Source organism: Apus apus, chromosome Z (assembly GCF_020740795.1).
Source record: "Apus apus isolate bApuApu2 chromosome Z, bApuApu2.pri.cur, whole genome shotgun sequence".
In the NCBI taxonomy this organism is placed as follows: Eukaryota; Metazoa; Chordata; class Aves; order Apodiformes; family Apodidae; genus Apus; species Apus apus.
The window spans coordinates 53,358,860-53,378,822 of NC_067312.1; the positions used below are offsets into that span (position 1 = coordinate 53,358,860).

Sequence of the window (19,963 nt, forward strand, 5' to 3'; positions counted from 1 at the left end):
GTAAGAAAACCCTTGCAACACGATGACCTGTTTCAATTGCTGAAATGAGCTCCAACAACGGTAACGAACCCTAACTGCTGTGCATCGCGATGCAGATAAGAATCACTATGTCCTAGAAAGAGTGAAGAACTATGGAGAACATCACTGCTGAGACACTCTGCTTGGATGTTTACCGATTGCAACCGGAGCTTTCAATTAGATATTAAATCAATTGTAGTCTTGTCAATCTTTGTAGTTTTATTGCACCCTTTGTGTTTACTGTTAACCCTTTATTTATATTTCAAATTATGTTGCTTATCTCGATGTATAATAGCTATGAGTGAACATGTCAGTATTAAAGAATCAGCAAATGTGATATATTAACTAATTTATCAGCCTATCAAAAAGATGGTATCTTTACTGCCTCTTTACTGAGTGATCTCTGAATTTTCCCCTGACACACTCTCCTGCCTCCATCCTCTGCTACTGGCATTGATCCCCTTCCCTCTGCAGATGGGCAGCACAGCTGAGGCAGCCCGTTCTGCAGGTGAAGTTGCGTGACCGATCCCAGCAGCTTGCCTGTTACAGGAAAACAGGTGTAATGATCCTGCACCTTTCTGTCTTCCTACACACAGGTACCTACAGGATACCTCAGAAGGGACTTTGGTTTAGCCAGAGCACAGGAAGCAGCAGACTGTGCTGCTACTGCACAATGTCATGTTGCAGGAAGGGTAGACAACCACAGACTTCACAATCCTCTTAGGATGGTTAGGTTTTCAGACCACTCAGCTAATACTCTCTAGAGTATCCAACAGTAGAACAGCCACTTGAATCCTCTGTCTTGAATCAGTCACTTGCCAGTTTATTCCTCTCTCAATATCGTCCTGTGAAAAAGTCCATGAGTCCTGACTGGACTGCAGCACTGCTATCTAGGACAGTAGCTGGGTATGGTTTCACATGTTCACTGGCTTTGCCACAGACTGCCACAATATGTGCTCCCTAGAAAAAGCCTAGGATAGCAACCAACTGAAACCATCCATCACCTTTCCTCCAGGACTCTGACATACTCTTGCCACAGGTTCTTCCCTCACCTCAAATGCTCTTCCTGTTCAGAACTCACATTTTTCTTGAAACTTGGTTTCATATTCTTAAATCTGTTTCCAAATAATCCAGAAATGTTAACACCTTTTATCAAAATAAAAACTGAAGTGCCATTTTTGTAGCTTCTTCACTCAGCTTTAAATCCAGACTACAGGAAAGATATTCTGTCCACCAGTCCTAAAGAGAGCATCTCATGCTACCAGTGCCAAACTGAGGGCTTTCAAATGCCAAAGAATCTCTGGCTGGACAATGAACTCCCACAATGTAGTCACAGAACTGGGTGCCCAGCTACCCTGGGTATCATTGATACCTACAGTCCTGGTAAGTGAAGATCTATCCCTCCTTTCCACAGCTGTCTGCTCTTGATTTCCTTACAGCAACACCTCTGCAGTGCAGGACTTTGTTTATTCTTGAGTATGTATTCAGCTGTTTCTTTAAGTTTAAGAAGCTGCTATGTCTGTTTTTAGGGACACCTAAGCTAAGAATGTTATGGGAGGAAAAAAAAAACCCAAAACAAAACAACAAAAAAAGCAAAACAGAAAAATATCACTGCAGGCAGGTTTTTTATTATCCCTGTAAACACTGATACACTGAATTGCCTAGCACCTTGTGCTTAAGCACAGTGGGCTTTTGCATGCCAGACTAACTCCCTTCTTGGTGGCAACAGGGTTAGGGGTTGCATTAAGGTACTCATGGGGATGAATCTTGGCTCAGTTTGTTTCAGTACGAGTTAACGATATATGTCAAGAATCACAGCAAAACCATGACCTGCCAGAGTTTGAATCTCATGGTCCGAAAAAGAAAGCAAAAGTGTGTAAAAATCTGTGAAGGCCCTGGCACAAAAGTGATTGCCCTGCCCAAGAGCCCCATATGAGAAATGGGGAAAGAAGGAAAAGAGATGTAAGCAGTGAGGGAAAGCATGACTGGCACAGAGGGTAGAAGGGAATCAGAACCATAACTGGGATCAAACCTTTTCTTCCACTGAGGTCTTTTAGCACTAACCATAAAGAAGTGTGAGGATGTGTGAGAGGAAAATACCCCATGTTTGACATGAGTCTGAAGAAGGGGGAGAGGACGATTGCAGAGCCTAAGCTAGTGGCAAAAAGTCCAGGAAGAGGTGAGTCAAGAGCACATGTAATTCTCAGCAGAATGTGGAGGAGGAGGTTATTTGGTATTCTGTAGTTACTGAAACCATGGAGATGGATAAAGGCACCCAGTGAGAGATAAAAAGAAGCTGTAAGGGTATGTCCCAAAGCACAGCTGCAAGATGAACCAGAACAGCAAGTACCTTGGCTTAAAAATTCAGAAGAGAGCAAGGAACATGAGAGCAATTGGTCACAGGAACAGCTAGCAAAAAGGGTGGGTGGACTCCAGTCAGTCAGATTCCAGACTGAGAAAGAGTAGTCAGAAAGAATCAAAAATAGCAGTGTAAGAGGAGAGTGTGAAAAGGCAGGGCAGTCAAACACTTAAAAGGGAAGAAAGAGAAGCCTAGAAGCCTATTGTGGTATAAGACAGCATCCAGATCTGATGAACCAAGCACGCATGCTCTAAGGCTGTTAGTTTAAGATTAAAATCTTGTGGAAGGGGAAATATTTTTATTTTTATTAAAAAAAAAAAAAAAAAGAAAAGAATGACCAACCAAATAAATATCCCAAACAAGACATCAAAAAAGCAACCAGTTTTCCAAACTGGCTCATGGAAGAGAAAAACAAACTGGTGAGGAGGAGAGAAGGAGCCCAGCTAACTGCTGGGTATATTTCCAGCTGCCACTACCTCTTCATGATTGTTTGTGAACCCACCCTCCCGATGGCCGCTCAGCTAGATAAAAGCATGCATTACTTGCTGATGGCTTGTCCAGCTGGAGTGTGTTCTACCTCGTACCCTTCTCTCCTCAAAACATCAATCACTGTGCTGTTGCCCATGAAGTGACCTGCAGTTAAGAGAAAAATTACATCAGAACTCAAGGAGCACAGGAAGAGAGACAGAAGAACAACAAAGTCTTTCCTCATCCCAGGAGGTGTGTCACACCTGGGGCAGACAGTGCTTTATCACTCCTCACCAGCACCAGAAACACAGGTTCTAACAAATGATTGCTGAACCTTCCCAGGGTCACTTCAGTTAACGCATTCTACTTTTCTAAAATGCAGATGTGATTGAAATTACTCTGGTCCCACTGGTTATTGCATTATCAGGCCACTGTGGATTTCTTAGGGAAGGGAGAGAAGAAGTTGGAGACACCTGTTCACGAGCAGCACTGAGTCTACAACTGGTGGTGGTGCAAACCAGATAAAAATCTGGCCACAGTGTGTACAACCTTCTAACACACTCTAGCATTATAAAGGCACTATCTGAGATGTTGGTAAACATCATTAAAATTTTTAAATTACTAAGAATCACCCAACTTCTGAGAATGGAAAACGGCTTTGAAAGCCAGTGACTTAGATCAACCTCTTTCATTCCCTTAGTGTAAGCCACTGCAGATAGAAACTTAGTTGCATTGACAAAAGTTTCAGAAGAACTGTGCTAGCTCTGCCCTAATTCTGTGATTTATGTCTCAACTCCATTTTCAGGCAGAAGTGGTTGCTAGTCAGCCCATAGTTCAGCACCATAGTGAATTAATGATACTCAAAGGTGCAGGATTTATTCCTGAAGGACTGTATGCTCTGCACCATCACTGTAACACCTCACCAGGCAAAGCTATGGAGAAGCAGATGGACAACAGAGGCCTTGCACAGTCCCTCACAGACCTAACTTCCTTGAAAACATTTGTTCATTTACTGTACTGCATTAATTAAAACTAGGCTTGACCATATGACTTATCAGAGTGCTCCCTTACCTCTGTAGATGTAAGCAGTTCTAAAAATGAGGACTTCAGAAAAACTGTTTTCTGCTAATATTCTTAATAAATAAATGGGAATCAAACCACAAGAATTATTCTAGTAGCCAGGAAAAGCAAGAAAATAAAAAGGGAAGTCAATCAGTTATGAAATTAAGAGGGAACTAAAATCCAAGACATGTAAGATTTTTCACTCAAAAATGAATTCAATTATTTGGAGCACAAAATTCCAGTTTCTCACACCACAACAGCAAAGAGATAATGAACTACCAGCTTAAGCCATGAAAGTTGGATGTTACCATTTGAGCAGATTTTTATCAACATAATTGATATAGGAGACTAAGAGCACAAACAGACCTAGCTCAAATGAAACTTTTTAACCACACCCATTGGGTACCCTCTTTGCCCACCTAGTCACTGGGTTCTATTCCAGCTCCATGGCCTAACTTCTGTCTTCAGAAAAAGTAAAGCTTGACCATTATGTGGATCTAATCTACTACTGTTTGCAGTTGCCAATGGTTCAGCCCCAGGTGCAGTTAACTGAGAATTTCCTCATGTCAGTGAAATACCAGGTGCAGTAAGGAGCATAAATGACTGTAATTAAACCTTGTAGCTGAGTAAAATTAGCCACTGAAAGGCCACATACATAGTGTGCCAGACCTAGCTGCTATCTCAAAACTTTAACACAGAGGAGAGGTATGTGCAAAGGGAAGGCAAGAGGGACATCACTCATCCTCCCCTGCCTCCAGACAGCAAAGAAAGAAAGGGGAGCTTCCAAAGGGTCGTCTACCCCTTGTAAATGAGAGCAAGGCAGGATAGCTCAGACTTTAGAGAAGGGTTTCTCTATTGATGAGGATAGGTGCAGTGTATATATAATAAGTTCAGCCTACGTACCCATATCATGTGGGCAGTGTTGTATGAGCTGAGTCCCAGCCTCAGCAGCAAAAAGCAGTGTCAATATTTTTCTAGTCCTTCAGGAAGAAAGGGACAAGACATAAACATAAGCAACCTGCAGGGCAATTTATAGTGTTAAAATAATTTTCCTCATGCCAGTTTAAGAGCTTACAGTCTCAGGCATTCCAGAAGTGAGCTGATGAATAGCTGCTCACATCACACCATCACTACCCCCTGTCAATCTTCAGTTACCCTTGCTCAGAGCAGTGATTAAGACTAGTATTTAGGAAATTACTGTAACACATGGATGAATCTCTTTTCAATTAGTCAACCTGCTCCAGTGATTTCCTGAAGCTGGGCCTTAATTTTCTTTTTAATTTCACTGAGTGATTAGTATGTCCTTCATACTGTAGTCATGTGTACATGCCTTCACAGGGAGCCTTTACTCATTGTTACTCATTGAGCTTTTACTCATTCCCAGTGCAATGAATTACTTCTGCATGTGAAAAAAAAAAAAAAAAAAAAAAAGTGTGTTAATATTGGGTGAAAGAAAACAGAGCAGATGAGTACCTATATGTAAAACAGATGCACAGAAATACAAACAGGCATGTGATATTAGATGGCTCACAAGATGTGATCAATCAGAAGCCACTCAGGTGATGTACATAAAAGGTTTAGGAGATGTCAGTGCTGCTATCCAAAAGGTAGGTCAGGAGAAAGACCTGGTCTGGGGCATAGAGGACCTACAGGCCCCTTAGGTGCAAAATATAAATAAGGCAGAAGGGTGAGGGTTTGAGGTACAGAACCCTACCAGTAGCCTCCCTAGAGTCAGCTCTCTTGCCTCTTTTCTAGGAACTGTCACAGAAAGCACTTGGTGGTGTGTAAGACCTAATCACCAAGAACAACTATAGCAAACATGATTCACTCTCCAAGGTTTAAGATCAATCAGCTATGCTGCAAGGAAGACTTAGCCCAAAGTCACATGACAGGGAGTAGGCCTCTTTCACCTGTTTTCTGTTTTAGCCTAACACACTTTAATGCCCCCAGAAGAAAAAAGCCCCAGGCCCTGTCCCATCAGAAAGCCTGCTCTTTTCTTTCTGTACACAGCCTGCATTATCCTCATATCACTAGGTGAAGAGATGACCCTTAGAGGTCAATTTACTCTGGCAGCAGGTGGGGAGCCATGAATCTCTATTCTTCTGTGTTTAAGCTCAAAGAGAAACTAAGAAGCTGTTGCGTGCACCAGCTCAGCCATGCACTCTACTGGAGAGTAAAGAAGACCCCAGTCTTTAATCTGTACTGAAAGGAGAGGGACAACAGGCAATATGCTCGAACAACAATGCTGTTTGACTGGTGTGCACTTGCAGACTAGTCCGTGCACTTGGACACATCTTGAGCACTCCTGACCTTCCTCAGTAGCAACACCCCATCTTGCAGAACACAGGCATAACCACTATTGCCATGAAATCCATGTCTCCCTCTCGTCACTCTTGCTGCCAGTACATGCAGAGGTATTTTCATCTAGGTAGCTGTGCTAGGACTGTGAGTTTCAGCAGTGGTTCCTAAACCCAACTTTGAGCCATCATGAGGCTGAAAATTTTCTGCATCTAGCAAAATGAACAAGGAAATACTTCAGAATAGAATTTTTGTATCTGTTCCTGAATTCTTCTTTTTCATACAAAGCAAGATTGTAAGACTGAAGAAATCTATGTTCCCCTCTAAATTTCCACAAAATCTGATTCCAAGATGATATATGTATTTCCTTGGCCTCACTTAAAGTAATGTAAAATGAAATCCCAAACCCCACATAATTATTTATGTCTGCTGTGTTTTCCTTAACAGAAAGCTAGCACTTCCCATCCACCCCAGAAACATGCCAGGACCTCACCTCACCATCTACAGATATCCCAAGGCAATGAATCACTGGACATACATATAAAGAAACAAAAATGCTTATTAGTAAACTTGATCTGGACTGCTGACCTCCAAAAAGTGGCAGGAACAGCTACAGCACAAGATCATAACAGTACAACCACAAAATGGCACAAACAATTCTAGCCCCTTGGGACATCATAAAGCAGGATGTTTACCTCTGACTGGGCTGAGAGTGCTCAGATGGGCTTTTGGTACCAGAGATTCTGTGGTCACTGAAATATATTTAAGAATGTTTTAGAGGTACAGGTCTTACAATAATTTTAGAAAATTCCTGGAAATGCCCATGGCAATGATCATCTTCTATCATTCAGGGTTCTTCTTTCCGTAATCAAATCATCCTCCAGTAGCAGTCAGTGAGCCAATAAATTAATGGAAAAGGGTTCAAAACTGCCAGTGATCCCTCAAAGGATGCAAACACAAGCGAAGAATAACTCCTGATGGCCTTGAAAGCAGAGACATGCACTGCCCAAGAGAAGAGCTGAAAGTTCAGCATGTGGCAGATCCAGCCAATGACCCAGAGAACACACAGTACCATCTTAAATAATTTGACTGGATGGAAAGCCAAACTGCAGAACAGATATCCTACTCCTCTTACAGATCCAGATCATTTTAGCATTCAACAGCCCATGACATGGAAAAAGTGATCCTTGCTGACATCAGGTACCTGACGAAGTTAAAATGAGTTTCGGGAAGACACAGATCTTAGGACACAATGACTAAGAACAGAGACACAGAAAGTACTTTTGTGGTAACCTCACACACAGTGCTCCCACAGGAAAGAACTTTTACAGCGGAGTTTTCTTCATCCCACTCCATCGTCTGCTATTCCCTGAAAGGAGCAGAAATTAGTGAAACTAGAGGTTTTACTCTGTGGAGGCCAGGACAAGAGTTTGCCTTCAAAAATCACAATTTCCTTCTAATCTCTTTTGGCTTGTAAAATCTTACTAGATCATACTTCATCACTCTCAAACCAAAAGGGAAAATCTGGTAGCCAGGACTGTGGAACAGTGGTATCCTTTAGGGCCAAGAAAATATTTTCAATAGATGTGAAGAGACTTAAAGAAAGTGCCTGCATTCACTCAGGAGGAAACAAAAAATAACCTTCAATTTCTTTGTAAGTGATGGGCTTTCCTAATGAAATTACTAGGATTGATTTGACCTTTGTTTGTTACAGAACCATGTAAACATGAAAAGCTACTCAAAGATGGTGAAGGCTTTGCACAATGTGGGAAAAATTGCCTAACACCATGGAAAGAACCATATGAAGTTACAACTTGCATGAGCTAAAATGAAGGCATTTTTCCTCTGAAAGGCAGCAAGATGCCAACCTGCCAGATTCTGTCAAAAACTAGGTCTCTTAAATGTATGACCTGAGTATTCTTTCATTCTGGCGATTCCTATTTTCAACTTTGTGCAAAGTCAAATCTCCTGATAACTACACAAACTGAAGTTAGAAAAAAGTCTTCCCCTGATTATAAGGCCAAATCTTATAGCAAAGTTATCATACAGAATTTGTCATGCGCTTATTTTCTAAAAAATTAGTTAAAAGAAACAGCTTCTGTTCAGGCAGCCTGAGCCACTGGGGCTCCATACGCACTGGCATTTACCAAGAGTTTTCCACTGTTGAAGCTCTAGGCTCATTAGGCAAGGAGACCCTCACGTAGGTGACTGTGCTAGCAGCCAGCATTATGCTAATAGTAAGGTAAGGAAATACCAGTGGTATGTCTGAGCCACAGTGCTCACAGCCACCTCTGCCTCTGGACCTGCTCCCATTCCACACCACTGCTTCCTTTCCAGGAAAAGGTATTAAGAACCTGAAATATCACTAGCTTACAGCATACAAGATGGAAGTTTTCCTACTGTCGCTACCCAGCAGTACCCAGCAGCAATGGGCAAACCCCAGCACATATATGAGGCTGATAGTCACTAGACTGTCAGTACCTGAGCAGAAGCAGCACATGGTTGTTTGACCTGGCTGGTTTTGACAGTTGCACTATAATGTTGGAACAGATGTTTCTGCCTCTAATGCAGAAATGCAAAGCTTTCCGCATTTCATGTGTCAGAGATGTCAGGAGGAATGCCCTTCATGTGAACCCTGGGGCTTTGGATGTGGCTCCTGCCTCCACATAACATTATCTGTCCCCTTCAGGGTTTGTTGTTCTGATAAACCCTGTCATTAGCATTCTGCAGGCTCAAAGAGGCTACTAAGGAAAACAGTCTCAAAGCTGCTGCGTTGCATCTGGCATTCTCAGATTACAGAGGTACAGGCACACCTTCAGGGACTCAGCTTTTCTTCCCACCCAGAGAGGCTAAAATGATGCTACATTCCAGAGACAGAAGCAAGCAGTCAATCAGCAAGCCCTCCATGCCTAGGAAGAACTGAGGTGGCCCCACAAGATTCATTTAATCTGTTTGATCATTATATTACCATCCTGTTCCCATCCCCCACCCCCATATTCGTCCTCTTCCAGGACTCAGCTTCTTGTGGATTTTTCATGAACTTCCTCATTGCACATTTCAAATCTTTTATCTAAGGCATAGATAAGGTATGTTCCCTGTGCACACCCACATCTCCAGTCCCAAATATGCCCATGGCAGACTGAAAGATTCCATGCTGCATTCTCAATTCCTGCTGAATTTCAAGGCCAAATTGATACTACATTTACCTGGGCAACTTTCATATTCCCATGGCATGTTCTTGTTTGGTTTTGTTTTACAGGTATAAACACCTACACAAGATGGACAGAGACATCCTGGACTAGCACTGTCAATTATTTTCACAAACACTGTTGACAGGCTCTTTCTCCAATCTTTTCTTATCCAGAGACAATCAATCCTGTTCCTCTTGCATAATTTCCCACCCAAAAATGCCAGACAGAACAGCATATTTCAAGAAGTATCAGCAAACAACTTCACAGGGAAACAAAGTCACCCAACACATTGCTCAGGAAAGAGACTCAACACCATTCTACTTTCCCCTGGAAATCTGTTGTTTGGGGTTTTGTTTTGGTTTGGGTTTTTGTTGTTGTTGTTGTTTGTTTTTGTGTGTGTGTGTTTGTGTTTTTTTTTCAAATGAAGTAAGGGGCAAGCAAAAAGGCATAAAAATTACATGAGGATCCGATGCCCTTGGCATCTGAGGCTAACACACAGCCAACCAACCTGCCATATTCCAAGGGCTGCCTCAAAACCTAGAGAAGTTATAGGAAGCCATTTGGTGGACTGTGGCAGACTCTGGGCTACCCATAGGTGGTGGTAAGCAAACACTTTTGCTAAGGAGGTTAAGACAATAGGTTACACACTCATCTCCAGCTCAGACAGGGTCAATTATGCTTCCACAATGATGTGCAAATCCTTCTGTGTTGCTAGATTATACGTCAACCATCCAAGAGTTAATTTTAGTTTAGCTATTACCAGTTAACTCAGCTGCTGGGAGGAAGACAACTAGGATCTGGAGCTCTTAGCTGAAAATTGCTAATTTGGATATCTGTCTGATTTGGATAACAGTCTGATCATGGCAACTCTTCTTTCTGGGAGGTCTTGGGGCAAAGGGGAGGGTAAAAACTGGGAAAAATCCAGCCAGTCCCTGGAGATTTGAATCCTTACAGTCTGAGAAATGCTAAATAAACACATTCATTATTTCCTTTAGTACTTAGGAGAAATGGTAGCTGAAGAAGTTTTCACCATCATCCTTCTTTTCTTAGAGTTAATAATGGTGGCTTAACAACATTGAGTGCTTTCTAAGTAAGTTTGCAGGTGACACTAAGCTGGGAGGAAGTGCCAATTTGCTTGAAGGTAGGAAGGCTCTGAAGAGGGACCTGGACAGACTGGATCGATGGGTCGAGGCCAACTGTATGAAGTTCAACAAAGCCAAGGGCTGGCTCCTGCACTTTGGTCACAACAATCCCATGCAAAGCTACAGGCTTGGGGATGAGTGGTTGTGAAGCTCCATGGTGGAGAAGCACCTGGGGGTGCTGGTGGACAGCCAACTTAACATGAGCCAGCAGTGTGCCCAGGTGGCCAAGAAAGCCATCAGCATCCTGGCCTGCATCAGGAATAGTGTGGCCAGCAGAAGTAGAGAGGTGATCATGCCCCTGTACTCAGCACTGGTGAGACCACACCTCAAGTACTGTGTGCAGTTCTGGGCCCCTTACTACAAGAAGGACATTGAGGTCCTGAAGTGTGTCCAGAGAAGAGCTACCAAACTGATGAAAGGTCTGGAGAAGAAGCCCTATGAGGAGAGGCTGAGGGAACTGGGATTGTTTAGTCTGAAGAAGAGGAGGCTGAGAGGAGACTTCATTGCCCTCTACAACTACCTGAAAGGAGGTTGTAGGGAGGTGGGAGTTGGCCTCTCATCCCAAGTGAATAATGACAGGATGAGAGGAAACAGCCTGAAGTTGCACCAGGGGAGGTTTAGACTGGATATTAAAAAGAATTTATTTATCAAAAGAGTGGTTGGACACTGGAACAGGCTGTCCAGGGAGGTGGTGGGGTCACTATCCCTGGAAGTGTTTAAAAAGAAATATAGATTTAGTGCTTAGGGACATGATTTAAGCACTGAAAGATTAGGTAGATTAGGTTATGGTTGGGCTCTATGATCTTTAAGGTCTTTTCCAGCTGGGATGATTCTGTGATCCACTATACTTCAAAGCCTTAGAATGATGCATATATATATATATATAATGTATTATTACTTTTTTTTTTTTCAGGAGGAAGAAAGATTAAAGACCTATAAGAGCAAAAGGAATTTGCCAGTGTTTACAAGATGAAGAGGACCAACTTCCGAAGTTGTTACATCAGCCAGTCATTTCACCCACAGGGACAGAAGGCATCTTAGATCCCTCTGTTCTTATTCATGAGCTGGCACTTCTGGAGTATCTCAGCTGTTCAAAGACGCAGGGGAAACTGGAGGGAATTTATACTTAGCTCCTAGAAAGTCTGGCTTCACCTGAAGCCTAGCCTTTCATCATAAATTCAGGATCTCATGCCACTGAGTATGCCTCAACAAAACACAATACAAAACCAAACCAAACCAACAACACCAAAAACCAAACAACCCAAAAACTCACTTCCCCCCCCCTCCAATTCTTATTCTTTAGCTTCAACAGAAACCAAAAGTAAGCTAAAGCAAACAAGCCATGCTCAGCCTGGAATAAAAGCAGCCAAGCAGAAGGAAAGCCCATGTAGAGTTGAATCTGGTGGGAAACATCAAGGGAAACAAGGAATGCTTCTACTGATACTTTGGCAGTAAAATGTAGACTAGATAAATGTCAGCCCAGTGCTGAAGGAAGCAGGAGACCTGGTGACAAAGAACACGGAGAAGACCAATATACTCAGTGCTACTGTCACCTTTTTAATGGTAAAACCAGCCTTCGGGAATCTCAGGTTCCTATGACTAGAGGGAAACTCCAGTGAAAGATGGTTCTCTCTGGGTGCAAAAGGATCAGGTTAAGGGACATTCTAACAGACAAGACACATACAAGTTGGGATAGGACACACCCACAGGAACTGAGGTAGCTTGCCATTGTCACTGTGAGGCCATTCTTGATTATCTTCAAAAGGTTGTGGCAACTGGGGAAGGTCCCTGAGGACTGGAAGAAAGGAAGTTATCACTCCTGTCTTCAAGAAGGGCAAGAAGAAGGATCTGGGGAACTACAAACTGGTCAGCCTCACCACTGTTCCTGGTAAAGCTGATGGAGGAAATTGTCCTGCAAGCCTGTGTTAGGGATAAGCAGATTATTGAAACTGGTCAGTATGGATTTGTGATGAGGTAATCCTGGCTCATGAAGTTCAGCAAGTGAAGTCCTGCACCTGGGCAGGAATAGCTCCAGACACCATGAAAGGCTGGTCACCAACTGGCTGAACAGCAGCTTGGCAGAAACGGATGTGGCATCCTGGTGGACATCAAGCTGACCTTCAACCAGCAACATGCCCTTGTTGCAAAGAAGGCCAACAGCCTCCTGGGCTGTGTTAGGAGGTGTGTTGCCAGCAGATGGATGGAGGTGATCCTTCCCTGCTCCTCAGCCCTGGGTCCAGTGTCTAGCTATGGGCTCTCCAGTTCAGAAGAGATATGGGCATACTGTAGAGAGCCCAGAAAAGGGCCAAAAAGATTAAGAACAATTAGAGCATCTGTCATGCAAGAAAAGGCTGAGAGAGATGGGGCTCTTCAGCCTAGAGAAGAGAAGGCTTGGGAGGCAAAAGTGTAGTATAACTATCTGTTAGGAGGTTGTAAAATAGATGGAGCAGAACTTTTCTCATTGGTGCCCCACAGAAGGACAAGAGGTAATGAACACAAATTGACATACAGGAAATCCTACTTAAACATAAGAAAGAGCTTCTTTACTGTCAGAGTGGTTAAACACTGCAATAGGTTGCCCAGAGAGGTTCTGGAGTCTCCATCCTTGCAGATACTCAGAACCTGACCAGACTCAGTTCTAAGCAAACTGCTCTATATGATCCTGCTCTGAGAAGGAGGATGGACTAGACCATCTCCGGAAGTGCCCATCAGCCTCAACTATTCTGTGATTCTATTGAGCTTTAGCCAGTAGGCAGCACCCTTATAATGCCCATACAAGTGGTAAAACTCTCCACAGCATACTAGGATAATGCAGCCCTCTCTACGTCAATGTGTACCTCTTTGACAAACCAGAAACCTACAGTGTTGTCTAGCTGGCTATCTATGGAATCATGTGTCATCATTTCTATTGAGATCCTGAACATTCCATTTACAGTTCAGAGAAATTAAAAATGCAAATAGAAGGAAGACTGCTTAGGAAAGATAATAGCTGGCTTTGCTTCACAAGTTCTTCCACTGGCAGCAGAAAGTAGGTCTGGCTTGTAACTCCAGTGCCTGTCCGAAAAGGCCTGTCCATAATCAAGATAAAATCTTAACTCAGTGGAATGCTACTGGCATTACCATCTCTCTCTTCCCACATCTTGCTTTAATTGCCTGAAACAGACTTATTTTGTCTTGAAACGTTTGCACTTTGGCAAGACACAAAGCTTTTTATATAGTTTTGGCAAAATCTTCTGGTTTTTTTCCTCTCCACTTTTGTGCAAGCTTGAATTACTTCTGAACAAAAATAGTTCCAAAAATGACCTCTGACTGTGAAACATTTTCAACAGGCTATATGGGGTGTTGTCAGATTTGTTAAAATGTAGTAAAACCAAAATATGCTGGGTCTAATGATCAAATCTAGCAAGTCTAAATTACCAGGTCATTCTGTGTAAGAAATCAACATCTATAGACATGGAGAAGAGATTTCAGCTTTTTTTTTGCACAATGTATTACATATCACTAAGGCAAATTGATCTACTTTGAATATAAAATAATAAATCTTTTCTGATTTCCCCCCATTTAAGATAAAAATACAAAGAATAGCTTAAATAACAAGAGCAGGTATTTGTAATAATAGAATTGGTTTTGGTTGGAAAAGACCTTTAAGGTCAAGTCCAACTGCTGCATGCTGCCAAATCCATCACTAAACCCCGTCCTTAAGCACCACATCTGCAGGTCTTTTAAATACCTCCAGGGATGCTGACTTGGCCACTTCCTTGGGCAGCCTGTTCCAGTACCTGACAACCCTCTCAGTAAAGAAATTTTTCTTAATATCCTATCTAAATCTCCACTGCTACAACTTGAGGCCATTTCCTCTTGTTCATGGAATCACTGAATGGTTTGGGTTGGAAGGAACTTCTAGGATCTTCTAGTTCCAATCCCCTTGCCATGGACAGGCACATCATCCACTAGACCACGTTGCTCAAAGCCCCATACAACCTGGACTACTACTCCTTGTTACTTGGGAGAAGAGACAAACACTCACCTTAGTACAACCTTTCAGGTAGCTGTAGAAAGTGATAAGGTCTCCCCTCAACCTCCTTTTCTCTGCACTAAGCAACCCCAGCTTCCTCAGAAGCTTCTCATAAGAACTGTTTCCTAGACCCTTCACCAGCTTTGTTGCCCTTCTCTGGACTTGCTTCAGCACCTCAATATCTGTCCAGCAGTGCAGGGCCCAGAACTGAACACAGTGCTTGAGGTGCACCTTCACTAGCATTGAGTACAGGGGGACAGTCACTTCCCTAGTCCTGCTGGTCACACTATTCCTGATATAAGTCAGGATGCTGTTGGCCTTCTTGGCCACCTTGGCACACTGCTGGCTTATATTCAGCCAGTTGCCTACTAAAACCCCCAGGTCCTTTTCTGCCAGGCAGTTTTCCAGACACTCTTCCCCAAGCCTGTAGCATTGCATGGAGTTGCAGCCATCCACAGACCATGACTTTGTTTGGGTATAAATGATGATAAAAGTATGGTGGAAAGCATAAGGAGAGCACTTCTGGTCTTTGGAGATCAAGGGCAGACTGAGAGTGACATTTGTATCTACATCCATCTGTCTGTATGGGCTGCTCACTGCTTAGTTGTGTTCCAGTTACTGGAGCCCCAATATCTATGACTAGCTCTTGAGAGAAGGCTAGCTACCTGCAACTACACTCCAGGCTGACACACACACACTGGTCAGGAACATCAGTCCCTCAGGCACAAGTCTGATCAGCACAGCATCAGCTGTGGAGTACAGCAAAGCCCTGGTCTTAGCCTACAGACACATGTGACCAAAAATTTACATAACCCAAGCCTGCTTCACTGTTCTTCGTGACAGGGAGTTACACAGAGAGGTGATACTCCAGGAATCACAGAATCACAGAATCCTAGGGGTTGGAAGGGACCTCGAAAGATCATCTAGTCCAACCTATAAAAAAATAGAAAAGTAGTCGTTGGCAGGAAGATAGCATCTTACAACCTTCATGCACGCCTGAACAGACATTATCAGTCACCTTTCACTACCTCCCTGCCCTCCCAAACAGGATCCTTGTTACGGTAAATTTGTAACCTCAAGTCCAGCTTGCAAGTGAGGTTATTCCCGCAGACTGCAAATACCAGTGCTTTTTAGAGTGTTTCTGCAAATATTTGCTTTGCCTTGTCTAGATCTTCCATCCTCATTAAATCAGTAGCCACTGAGACAGGAAAATATCACATGGATTCAGTTTAAGTTTTCCCTCTCTCCCAAGGCCCATATGGTTCACGGTGGAGTGGATGTGATACTTGTCTGGGAATTAGCACCTGCCTTTTCAAAAAGCAATCCTCACTTCTTGCCTTCCCTGGAGGTAGAAAAAAGGATAGGAGTCATGACAAACCAATCTTCTTTACTCTCCACCCAGCCCAAATCAGAAGTGTGGGTGTTAACCTCACTGAATTGTATGTGCTGCTGCTTAAGCTCATGGATTCCTGCTGGCTGCTAAGAGGCAGAAAATGGAATAGGTTTTTCTGGGCCCAATGCTCTGCTGCAAAACAGCAACAGAAAAAATCTCCTTGTAGCTGTAGAAGTGCAGTGAAAGAGGTAATGAGAAGGAAGAGAAAGGTGAAATTGTGCCTTACCTCTCCCCTTGCATTTATCGAGCCACTTAGATTCACAAAATTCAGCATGTTATTCTTTTGGATGTGTTCTTGAAAGGCTTATTCAAGCACTGATGTGACTCACTACCTTTCATTTCAGCTCTCTATTACTCCTGTTCTTTTGCCTTGGCTGGCCAAAGCATAAACATGTAAGAGCTATCCCTTTTGTGTTTGCACTGTAGCTGGCTCAGTATCTTTGGCTATGCATATAACAAGTAAGTGTGTAACTAATAAAAATTGCAGTCAATGCATATACTGTAAGCTCTTTGCATGTTGAACAAACCCATTCTCCTACAGATACAAAGTTTTCCTACTAGGGTACAACTATCAGGACAAAGCTGTGTTCTGTGTCCACCCTGGTAAAAGTACAGACCTTCTTTAAATTGAGTCAGGTATTTGTAAAAATCTTCTAAGTTATGTGGGAAGAATGTTGAAGTGCACCTCAGCCACATACCAGCTCCAAATGCAAAGAAGAAACTCTTGTCTGGGTACTCTTCAAGCAGGTCCTTCACCCTCCTGCCCATCCGCTCATTTCGCTTGTAGATGAGCTCCTGGCGGAAGTATCTGTCTATCTCTTGGGCAGTAACACGTTCATGGGCTGGAAGTGTAGCATTAATGAAATTTGGGACCTAAGATAGAAAAAGAAGACATCTTCATGAAAGTGGCATTTATTTCACAGGCAGCCATCATCTAAGGGAATTTCGCTCCATCACCAAATGTGGTAATCACCTTGTCCCTCAAGACACATCCATAAGACAAAACCAAAAGAAAGCTAAAAAATTACTCAGCAAACTTCTAGTAATGCATAGTGCTTCATTTCTCTCAACATATAATTTCTCAAGCCAGACAGCTGAATTTTTTATGATGCAAATTCAAGAAATACTCTCAGTTTGCAACACTGTATATCTCAAATCCTGACTGGTCAGCTGAAGAAAGTAAATATTTGCTCCTGGCTATCTTTAGTGACATGTCTCCCTCAAATTGTCATAGGTATGGCATAACTATAATGATAATTACACTCTTCTAAAAGAATTTGACAGTGTCAGACCCCTCAGGCTTTCAGAGAATAACTGCACAATATGAAATAGTTAACAAAAACATCCCCAAACTTTCCAAAAGAAGGAGGGACAGATTTTGTCATGAAAGAAAGTATTACCACTTCCAGTTCCACTGTCCTCAAGGTATCTTTTAAAATACTGGCTTTCTCCCATGGGGCCCCCAGGACAGCTATGGCTGCACACTACTCTGAGCTCTTGCTAGTGGAGAGAAATGTGGGTCTACAGTTGCAGCCATCCTGGCTTCTTAAAAAGTAGCTTTGGGCATTGCAGCTACAGTAACTGCTAAGGAACAGGCTTGCAAGCAGTTGTTTCTGGTAAGGAGAGCCACTAAGCCAGGTGCCTCCCCTTGCAGGCTGCAGCTCTGGGGTCATTCAGAGACTATTACCGACTGTTTCCAAAGGGTTCTTAGCCCGTAGTGTGTCACCTATTAGGAAAGCATGGGGTCAAATACACTTTATAGAGAAGTTCTGCTTAAAAAACTTAAGCTGGTAGTATTGCAGGCTATTACTACTTAGCTCCACTGTGAAGGAGAATGCCCTGGGGTGGAGTCCCTCAAATAACTGAAGGGCACTTGCTCCCTCAGAGACATGCATGTCCCAGCAAGAGCTGTTCTCTCCAGCAACCTCAAGGCAATGCCAGCTGTCTGCAGTCTGTAACACCTCAGCAGAATAGCGGTACAACATCTGTACACTCTTACAGTGCTAGCCTCCTCTGAGAGGCCCTTTGAAATTTATTAATGAAACGCACTGTGTAAGAGCCAAGTTAACAACCAGGTTGTCTGCACTTGCAAGCTGAAAAGAGTGCAGGATAGGAAGGTAACAACGTATGTGGAAAGCTCAGTGCTGGAGAAGCAAGGGTTAGGTATGAGAGTATTTCCAGCTCTGCAGCACTCCACCATACATATCAAAAGGCCATAGGAAAATGCTTGTTCAGCAGGGAAAGCTCAGGTACCAACAACCTCTTGCTCATAACTATAAGGCTAGAGCCTTCATTTTCATTGATGTGCATGAATTGTTCTCACAGACAAGAGTAGAGAGCCCTGATGTCTTAATCTGAGGTTAGCTAATCTAACAGCCCCAACAGGCCAAATTGGTCCCTGATGGGCATTTTCTCATGGTTCAAAGATCAGAGCATTGCATTCCACTGTGCTGCTTAGGAAACCATCTCCATAAACAAAGTCTGTGAGGCCTCAGAAGGTTTTATTTTCCTTAACATTCAGTCTAAATCTATCTTTTCTTTGTTTCACTCCATTCCTCAGGATCATACTAAAAGGGGACAGTAAAAAGCTTGCAACTTGCCTAGCTTTACACAAATGTCCAAGTCATAAGTGCATTTCTCTGTTACTATTTACTCAAAAGAACCTGCTGCTGGTCTCTGCTGGTGCTAAGTTTGCTCGTACCTAAGCTAGCATCATTCCACAGGATCTTTAAAAAAATAAAGTATTAACTCAGAGGTTTTACACTAAACCAAACACAGCACTTGCCCAAAGCAGAAAGCCAGGTGTGCCTTTGCTGCTAGCATGCAGCAAGTCAGAGATGAGGTGGTGCAGACTCCTGGGACAGACAGGAGGTGCAGGAAAGTGGATGTGCTAGACACCCAGCAATGAGTCCTTGGACCTCAGCAGCAAAGGGCCTGCCTGAGGAGACACGAGCATGAGTGAGACAGGTCAGTGCTCTGGGGACATGTGTGTAGCACAAGGGCTGAGGTGGCAAGACTCACTTGAGAAGTGTCGTGACTGAAGATGATGGAGCTGAGGTCCCCACAGTTGTAATGCTTGATAAGGTCTTCTGTCGTATAGGGGATCTGGAAACTGCCTGCTCGGAGGCTCTCCTGCTGCAAGAGAGTCTGATTCAAAGCAAAGACCACCTGAGAGAGAAGGAGAGGGAGGAAAAGAGAGTTCCTGGTGAGTTCTCGTCCTGCCCCTTGAGAAAGTCACAGATATACAGGCAACCTCAGAGGGCTCTCTGAAGCTGCTCCCACTCCAAGCGCGCCAGTCCACACATCGCCAACCCACTCCAGGTGCACAGATTCTCACACTTCAGGTCCCGTAGGCCTGCTCATAGGGAACTGACTCACCACACGCATCTCCAGGAGGTTTTGCCCATTAAAAGATTAATACAGAAGATAAAAAGGGGCAGACTGAAATAGGGGCAATACTTTTTCCCTACACGACAGCTTGCCTAACCACCATGGAGCCCTAGGGCCTGACATGCTCCTATCCCACAGCTCCCCAGCTCCCTACCTAAATTAAGCAAGGTTTTGCCCTGTTCACATTTTCTTTCTCATCTGTGTCATTTCCTGCTTTGCGTCCCCTTCTCCCACACACCCTGTTTATTTCAGGCAAGAGTGGATCTTTGGAGCAGGCTGGGGTAGGACAGTGGCTGCCAGGGGACACAGGTGGCCACCTTCTCCACAGGCACAGCCCGCGGGCAGGGGCCCCGCACTCTCTGACAGCCTCTGGAAACAGGGTGGGCTGCTGCTGCCTGCCCACCCTCTTCCTTGGCATTCATCTGGGAACATAAACACTCCAATCATAGAATCATAAAGTTTGGAAGGCACTTTAAAGATCATCAAGTACCAACCCCCCTGCCATGAGCAGGGAACCCCACCACTAGACCAGGCTGCACAAAACCTCATCCAACGTGGCCTGAAAAACCTCCAGGGATGAGGCATCAACAACCTCCCTGAGCAACCCATTCCAGTTCCTCACCATCC

The 19,963-nt window shown here is 43.6% G+C and overlaps 1 protein-coding gene across 1 annotated transcript in view; it reads right to left on the reverse strand.

Annotated features, from left to right (window-relative positions):
- Window positions 1-19,963, reverse strand: part of TRABD2A (TraB domain containing 2A) — an 86,240-nt gene that overhangs the window by 11,102 nt on the left and 55,175 nt on the right. Inside the window, exons 3-5 of the mRNA XM_051643464.1 lie at window positions 18,968-19,114; window positions 16,645-16,819; window positions 2,920-3,010 (exon numbers count right to left, since the gene is read on the reverse strand). Of these exons, the coding sequence (XP_051499424.1) occupies window positions 2,920-3,010; window positions 16,645-16,819; window positions 18,968-19,114 (413 nt within the window). The remainder of the gene's footprint in view (window positions 1-2,919; window positions 3,011-16,644; window positions 16,820-18,967; window positions 19,115-19,963) is intronic.